The following is a 9,091-nucleotide window of genomic DNA, read 5'->3' as shown; positions in this document are numbered from 1 at the left end:
ACCTAACCTAACCTAACCTAACCTAACCTAACCTAACCTAACCCAGTCCCGCGCCAACCCCCGTAGCGCGAGCATTACTTTTAGAGCCGCTCCACGCTCAAAAATCGTTAAAAATAGTTAAAGTGCTTCAAAGTCGCTGAAAATTTGTATAAGTGTGTAACTTAGTGACGTGCATCATTGTGCAGAACATTACAGACCAGGAGTGCAGTGAAGTGTGTAAAAACCACTGAAATAATTTTGTAAATAAACAAAGTGCACGTGGTCGTGACATTTTTCAGCAGTTTTCGGCGTGCGCTGCTTTAAAACGATCGGCGCCCCCCTGTTTTTCAAGTGCAAAAAGTTGCGTATGGTAGCCCTCTACAAGGTGTGTAAATTGTGGATTTTTCCGGACGAACCCCTGGGAGTTACCACCGAAAAACTGTTTTCACCACGTGGGTGTGATTCCATATAAAACGCCCTGGGGTAAATTTCAACACCAGCATACCAAGCGCTAGCCTTAGCAGAGACCGACGACGTGTCCAGAAGAAAATTCGGAGCACTAACTTTCCAGTTACAGCGAAAACAACACCTGTGCATTTCTAAAACTCATCACCATTTTCTTTCCGGGACCCCTGCTCAGCGGCGAGATCTGCGACCACCACTTCTTAATTTAGGTATTTATAGTGTGACATATAAGTATTATTTTCTTGTTTAAATTAAATTTTTAGGTGCAATAGTTAGGACGTTCTAAATTAAATTGAATTAGAAAAAATATTTGCCAACTGTAATTAGACCCAACCTTAAGTTGGTAACTCGACAAATTCATGTTGTATTTTGCGGTCGATGAATCAAATTTATTTAGGTCATCATTCAGTTTTAATAAATAGTCTTAATATTGTGAAAAAATAATTACAGCTTCGTTGAGAGTGGCTAATATCGCTAATATTGGTAAAATTGTGTAAATTTTAGAAATAAGATTAGGCTGTATTTTAACCCAAAAAATTCAGAAGCGGTGGCAAATTGTAGGGACATAATTGTAAACTCACGTAAAATTTCGTAATCTGAAAATTGACTTTTTTGTATACTGTTTTGTAAAAAATTTGAAAACGTGGAAGTTCAGAGGGTGACCTAAAACTAACATCCACGTTTTCAAAATAAATCTGGCAGGGGTAGTCTACGAGCTACAACCCTTTAAAATTTTTGTATAGAAAACCCAAAATTAATACAGTTGTTAAGTTCATAAAAATCTGGCTGTCTTTGGACACCTGTAGTGGGACACCCAGGAGCTAATCCACCCAATTATAGAGATATAAGATTTTTATTTCCGTATAAGTAGTTAATTTTAATAGTTTTTTGGGGGTATAAATTCGGGGGTTAAACCATTCAAATTAGTAAGGGGAAATATAAGTAGGGCTCCTCAAGCCCTACCATTTAAGCCCAAGCACGGTTAGATTCGGTCAATAAATAAGCGTAGGGACGTAATTCAAAGTTTTGGCCGCCATATTGGCCGCCATCTTGTAAAATCTCAAACAGGAATATCTCGCTAACTATTAGGCCCACAGAGACGGGATTTCTACTGTTGTTAAAAGGAGGTTAGTGCTTATCCGGGGAAATACAAAAGAGCTCTACATAGAGTCAAAAACTGTTTCACTCTTTTGAGTGCAGGAACGGACAGCCATTGCCCCGGAGATCATCTAGCCGTTTTTCCCTGCGCGCTGGGACGAAAATTGACTCTGCTATAGCTATTTTAATATTAGGTCCGCCATATTGGACGCCATTTTGTTTCGCATAAATTGTCCATTTCTCGGCCATCTTTGAACGTACGAAGCCGCGGTTTTCAATAGTATACTACCCAAGGACGGCGCTAGAATTTTAGGACTTTGTGACTCTACGTAGAGTTGCAAAAATAACAGTACACTTCGAACGCGCCATCGAAAAGCCACAAACATCCTGACTTAGACAAGCCCTCGCACGAGGATCTGCGGTGGATATTGACCGAGTTACGTCCATACTAAATCTCAGCCGCCATATTGGGCGGCCATATTGGAAATATTCAATCTTCAATAACTCGGAAGATATTCATCGTAGCGCGACGCGGTTTTGGGTGTTGAACTCAGCGTTGCAAGGGTTCTCCAACACATACTGACACGTGACTCTATATAGAGTTGGAAAAATCTTCGTTACGAAAAATCACGCAAAACACAACATACACACAAAACACTTACCTACACGCATATGAGCGACTCTACATAGAGCTGGAAAAAATTTCTTTTGAAAAGTAAACATTACACACACACACACATACACACACACACACACACACACACACACACACACACACACACACGAGCGAGCGGGTGTGAGCGCATACACACACATCCACATACACCCACCCACACACGCACACACATACATCCACACACACCCGCCCTCACACGCACACGCACACACACACACACACACACACCACACACACACACACACACGTACACACACATACACACACACACGTACACACATACACACAAACAAATAACATACTCACCTGTACATTTACCTGCATCCTGGGTGGTTCCTCGCGAAGTGAAGAAAACCCGTGGACCTGAAGGACCTGCAAACAAAACAGATAGTTCTTAATTTTAGGACATAAAGTAATTTATACTTTCCATATTTACAATTTTCACGACTTTTATATTATATTTCTATACCCTATTTTACAATATCTTGTTAAATCTTTACAACTTTTACAACTTTACTAACTTAAAAGTAGACGCGTACCACCGGCGAAAATGTTTGGACACCGCACGCCTATGCGGAAAAATGACCAGGGTCAGGCACCCAGAACCCCACCCGAAATATCTCCGACACAAGTTCCAAACGTTAGAAAGAGCGTAGGCGAATGGGAGTCGGGAAAGAAGGACATCTCCGAACGCTCTCCTTTGAAAAGCGCCCCCGAAACTTCGAAAACAAAACGGGCAATAGTTTTGTCGCTGGACCACAAGACGTACACCCGCAAAACATCAGCGGAAGCCACAAGCCCATCAACAACAGCTAGCTACAAAGACAAAACAACAGAGGCTAGGGCAAACTTGCAAAAGGCCAAATTGCACCTAAATAGCGCGCGCAACCTAAAAACGGAAATAAAAGAAGCGGTATTACAGGCCGTGGAGCGCCTGTACCAAATAGTCAAGGAGTCAGAAGCTGACGCAAAGGCCAAGACAAAGGAGACCGGAAAGAGAAAAGAGAACGATGCCACAAAGAGTGGTGAAGCCCAACCAGCATGCAAAGACGGAAGCCTATTAATAACACGGCTTGAGGAGCACTCCAAGTTACTCCTGGAAAATAACCAAAGGATGGAAGAACTTAAAGCCACAATGGAGAAGAACAACGAGGAAAGAGCGACCTACTCAACCGTGGCCGCAAGCAAGCCACTTCACCCACACGCCGAAAGAGTAGCATTGCACTCCATTGTGGTCTCATCTGAGGACGATACAGAAAGCGGAGAGCAAGTGCTTGACAAAGTACGGGAGGCAGTAGATGCCAAGGAAGGCTGGGTTAGGGTAGAGAGGGTCCGGAAGGCCAAGGACCGCAAAATTATAATGAGCTGCCGAACAAAAGACGAAAGGGCCCAAATCAAGGAAAGATTAGAAAAATCAGGAAAGCGCCTCGTGTGCGAGGAGGTCCAAAACAAGGACCCTCTCCTGATCCTCAAAGATGTCTTAAATAAGAACAACGACGAGGACATTGAAAAGGCTCTCAAAAATCAAAATCGGCACGTTTTCAGCGGCCTCGAACCAAAGGACCTTAGAATGACCGTAAAGTATAGAAGGAAGGCTCGAAACCCACTAACAGGCCATATCGTGCTGAGCGTGTCCCCTGCACTATGGAAAAGAGCGATAGAAGCCGGCGCACTGCACATAGACCTGCAGCGCATCAAAGTGGAAGACCAATCGCCGCTAGTTCAGTGTACAAGGTGCCTGGGATACGGCCACGGGAAACGGTACTGCAAAGAGGCAGTGGACCTATGCAGTCATTGCGGAGGCCCTCACCTTCGAGCGGACTGCAACCTGCTGGCAATCTCCCCTTCCTGCAGAAACTGTACACTAGCAAAGCAAGAGCATACTGAGCATAACGCTTTCAGCCAGACATGCCCGGTGCGTAAGCGATGGGACACTCTGGCTAGAAGCTCGATAGCGTATTGCTAAAGGCATCAAGGATGTAAACTCCCCCTACCGACTGCTACAAGCCAACCTGCAGAAAAAGAAACTCGCAACCGACGAGCTTATGATCGAGGCAGGGAAGCGAGGTATAGCTCTGGCACTCATCCAAGAACCGTATGTGGGCGCAACTGCAAGAATGAAGGATTACCGGGGAGCAAGGATTTTTCAGAACACCGGCGAAGGTACAGTCAAGGCGGCAATTGTTGTGTTTGACAACAATATTGACATAATCCAATACCCTGAACTCACCACAAACAACATCATAGTGGTGGGTGCCCGAACCGGCGCCTGGAGGATCACCCTGGTATCTTTCTACCTTGATAAGGACCAGCCTATAGGACCAGATCTTGAACATCTCAGGAGAGTTGGAGAGATGACAGACTACAAATGGCTTGTCATAGGGGGGGATGCTAATGCCAAAAACACCTGGTGGGGAGCTCAAAAGACCGACAAGAGAGGAGAGGAAATGTTAGGAGTCCTTGACTCCATGGAAATGCAGATACTCAACTATGGAGTGATACCGACTTTCGACACAATAAGAGGCGGGAAGCGCTACAGCAGCCACGTCGACATCACAGCTTGCACGACGGACCTATTGGACAGGGTGGACGACTGGAGAGTTGACGAAGGTTTGACAAGCTCGGACCACAATGGTATTGCATTCAACATAAATATACAAAAATCTAAAGGCATAAGCATCTCCAGAACCACGAGACAATATAATACGAGAAAGGCAAATTGGACTGAGTTTCATGTGAAACTCAGCCAATTAAAACAAGAACAACAAGTAACACTGGAGATGCTGTGCAACATAAACGAGACAAAACAATTAGAAAAATTTATAACAAAATTTACAAATATAGTGACCACAACATGCCTACACTCAATACCGAAAAAGAAAAATAGCCAAAAGCTTACCATACCATGGTGGTCCGATCATCTTGAACAGTTGAAGAGGGAAGTCGTCACCCGAAAAAATAGAATCAAGCGCGCTGCACCAATCCGCCGGGCGAGAGTAGTCGACGAGTATCTGCAGAAAAAAGAGGAGTATGAGAAGGAAGCTGTGAGAGCTCAAATAAAAGGATGGAAGGAGTTCTGCGAAAGACAGGACGGGGAGAGCGTGTGGGACGGTGTCTACCGGGTTATCGGTAGAACCAAAAAGAGAGAAGAAGACCTTCCACTCGAGAGAAATGGGCAAATACTGGACGCAAAAGGCTCAGTGCGGATTTTGGCGGAGACTTTCTACCCAAACGATAACAGGCAGGACGACAATGCTGAACATAGCAAAATTAGGGCAACGGCGGAGGAAATAAATATGAAAGAGGACATCATAGATACACCGTTCACAAAAACGGAACTAACTATGGCAACCAAATCATTCAACCCCAAAAAAGCCCCCGGCTCGGATGGGTTTACCGCTGACATTTGCGCCAAAGTAATTGAAAACGACCCCGACCTGTTTTTGAAAATAGTAAATAAGTGCTTGGAGCTCACGTATTTCCCAAACATATGGAAAGAGGCGACAGTAGTGGTACTGAAAAAACCAGGAAAAGACAATTATAGGACCCCCAAATCATACAGACCAATAGGATTACTACCAGTCTTCGGTAAGATCTTTGAGAAGATGCTGATGACACGAATTAAATACCACCTAATTCCGAGGATGAGTACTCGCCAGTACGGATTCATGCCCCAGAGAAGCACGGAAGACGCCCTCTATGCCCTAATGCAGTACATACGCACCAACCTTAACCAGAAGAAGGTAATCACAATGGTATCTCTGGACATAGAGGGAGCGTTTGATAGTGCATGGTGGCCAGCAATAAGAGTCCGACTGGCTGAGGACAAGTGTCCGAGTAACTTAAGGAAAGTCATCGACAGCTACCTAAAAGATAGGAAGGTGAACGTAAGGTACGCTGGAGAGCAATTCTCAAGGAAGACCGATAAAGGCTGCGTGCAGGGATCGATTGGGGGTCCAATACTATGGAACCTGCTGCTCGACCCACTACTAAGAGAGCTCGAAGCTAAAGGGGAAATGTGTCAGGCCTTCGCGGATGACGTCGTTCTGTGCTTCGACGGGGACACTGCGCAGGAAATAGAAACACGCGCCAATGCTGTTCTCGAACGTGTGCGGGAGTGGGGTGTCGCAAATAAGCTAAAATTTGCACCACAAAAGACCAATGCAATGGTGATCACTAGAAAGCTAAAATGCGACACCCCACGCCTGAGCATGGGCGGGACAAACGTTGGCGTAACAAACGAAATCAAACTCTTGGGAGTCACTATTGACAACCAGCTTACGTTCAACACCCACGTCAAAAATATGTGCACTAAAGCAGTGGCTGCATACAAGCAACTAACACGAGCGGCAAAGATAAGTTGGGGCCTACACCCTGAGGTTGTACGCATCATTTACACCGCCACGATCGAACCAATACTTTTGTATGCAGCCAGTGTTTGGGCACCAGCCGTCACAAAGGTTTGCGTCAAAAGAAAGCTCGATGCCATGCAACGCGGATTCGCACAGAAAATCTGTAAGGCCTATCGCACAGTGTCTCTCAACTCGGCCCTGCTGTTGTCTGGGATACTTCCTCTGGACCTCCGAGTCCGTGAGGCGGCATCGCTTTACGAAGCCAGGAACGGAGTGCCCCAGCCAGCACTGGCCGATTGGGAGGTCGAGCGAAGGACCCCGGTAACTGAGGCGGATCACCCAGCCGAGCGCCTGAGCCTCGAGTTCCATACCCTGGTAGACCAGGAACAAGTAGACGCCAACAGCCATTACGACATACGCATTTTCACCGACGGCAGCAAGATCGGCGGCCGGGTTGGTGCCTCGCTATCCCTGTGGAATAGTAAGAACGAAATCACGGCCGTCAAACTTAGCTTGCCGTCCTTCTGCACCGTCTACCAGGCGGAGCTCTTGGCTCTGTGCGAGGCAAGTCGGGTTTTAACAAAACGTACGGAGCGAAAATACGCAATTTACTGTGACTCCAGGGCCGCAATTCAAACCGTCACAGGACCTGAGAGCCTACACCCTCTAGCCGTGCAAACACGAAATAACATCAAAACTTTATACCAGCAAAACAAAACTGTCACTTTATACTGGATAAAGGCACATGCAGGGCTAGAGGGCAATGAGCGCGCCGACGAGCTGGCAAAAGAGGCCGCGTTAAAATCCAAAAAACGTTACAACTACGACCAGTGCCCCGTTTCATTCGTCAAGCGAAGCATCCGCTTGCGCTCGCTTGACGAATGGAACAGCAGGTACAAAAACAGCAACACAGCCAGCATAACGAAAATATTCTTCCCAGACGCCATAGCGGCCCATAAAATTGTCAGAAAAATAGAGATGACCGGAGTAATGACACAAACAATGACGGGACACGGTGGGTTCTCTGAGTACTTGAAACGATTCAAGTGCAAGGAGAACTCATCGTGCATCTGTGAGCCTGACAAAGTGGAAACCGTACCCCACATACTTCTGGACTGTCCAGTTTTTGCACCAGAAAGATTTAATATAGAACAAGAAATAGAATGTAAGATAACAACAGATAGCATAGGTAATATAATGATAGGTAAGAATAGGGACATCTTCTTGAGATACTGTAACCAAATAGTAAATAAGGTAATTAATAGGAATAAAACAGGATAAGAAACAAATGTGTTAGCCAAATATTGCATATATTTAGTATGTAACACATTGTACCATTAGAAAGTGAACAAACAAAATGTATAATAGAACCAGATTTTAAGAATATGTTGTAATATAGTTAAACAAACAGTAGTAAGACACGTAAATTAGCATAAATAATTGTTAGTAAGATATGTAATTAGCAGTAACAAAGATATGTAACTAGTAAAAGCAAACAAACTGTAAAAAAAAAAAAAACACTTACCGGAACTTCCTCCTCCCTCTCCTCCTGAAAAAGAAAGAAAATAAGAATAAGAATTAGGAAACATAAGTAGATAGGCGTAGTGGCATAGGCGGGAGGCCCACCCGTAAAAGTGTGAAAGAGATGAATGAAAGAAGAAATTGTATGAGGCATGAAAGTACGAGAGGCTTACAAGCGAGAACTTGAATGAAAGAGAAACTAGATTAATAAAGACTGCGGCATTGCTGCCGGAGGTACTAGAATTAAAAAAAAACAAAAAAAAAAAAAAACCTAACCTAACCTAACCTAACCTAACCTAACCTAACCTCACCTAACCTAACCTTAAGCAACCCATTTTTTTTTTTTTTAACGCGGGGAAATCCTTCATGGATACCTTCCGTCTGGGGATACAGACGAAAGGTTATGTGAGACTCCTACTCACTAAAACCCCGCGGCACCCGTCTCTGCACCATGTGCTGGGTCTTGGGGGCGCCGAAGCATTCTTCCAAAACCCAGCGGTGCCTACCCGTTTCCGGGCTCACCTCGCTAAGAGGGAAGGAGAGGAGCTATTCCTTCCTTCATAGCCCACTGAGAGGCGCGCGCGGGTGCACGCGACGCCATCTCGAACCACGTGTAGACGACGAACGTGTATCCCCACGATCGTCGTCGTGGCTCCCTATGGGGGAAGGTGGCGACCGAAGTCACGCCGCCTTCTCCCTGTCCTCCGGCGCCGGATGTCGACAGTGGCCGTAGCCTCTCTGTCTCTCTCCGCCGCCTCCTTCCGCGATAGAACGGTTTCGCAGAAGGTGAGGACCGCTTTCCAGGACCCCTCGCTGTCGACCATGGCGCGAACCACTGTCGGCAGAGAGAGGTCCCTTCCCACAATTGCGCCAAGTGATCGGCGCTCCTCCGCCCAGGCCGGGCAGACCTCCAGCGCATGCTGGGCCGTCTCCTCGGGGCAACCACCGCAGTGGTGGCACTCCGATGTCGCCTCCCTTCCGGCAATCCGACACAGATATC

General features: G+C 45.9%; 1 protein-coding gene across 1 annotated transcript; it reads left to right on the top strand.

Annotated features, from left to right (window-relative positions):
- The first annotated feature begins 2,768 nt into the window (after positions 1-2,768).
- On the top strand, positions 2,769-8,655 carry LOC113238652. The gene is made up of 3 exons (XM_026475488.1): positions 2,769-4,133; positions 4,237-7,824; positions 8,485-8,655. Exons 1-3 carry the CDS (start codon positions 2,769-2,771, stop codon positions 8,653-8,655), a joined length of 5,124 nt encoding a protein of 1,707 aa, XP_026331273.1.
- Positions 8,656-9,091: the final 436 nt, after the last annotated feature.

This window comes from Hyposmocoma kahamanoa, unplaced genomic scaffold (assembly GCF_003589595.1).
Source record: "Hyposmocoma kahamanoa isolate Upper Pololo Valley unplaced genomic scaffold, ASM358959v1 97162, whole genome shotgun sequence".
In the NCBI taxonomy this organism is placed as follows: Eukaryota; Metazoa; Arthropoda; class Insecta; order Lepidoptera; family Cosmopterigidae; genus Hyposmocoma; species Hyposmocoma kahamanoa.
This window is presented reverse-complemented; position numbering and strand designations above follow the sequence as displayed.

Excerpts from the sequence above, each read along its gene's own strand:
- LOC113238652 (XM_026475488.1), top strand. The coding sequence starts at position 2,769 with ATGTTTGGACACCGCACGCCTATGCGGAAAAATGACCAGGGTCAGGCA. Across the intron at positions 4,134-4,236 it reads CTTTCAGCCAGACATGCCCG|AAAAAGAAACTCGCAACCGA; the intron begins GTGCGTAAGCGA and ends GCCAACCTGCAG. Across the intron at positions 7,825-8,484 it reads GTAACCAAATAGTAAATAAG|ACGAAAGGTTATGTGAGACT; the intron begins GTAATTAATAGG and ends CTGGGGATACAG.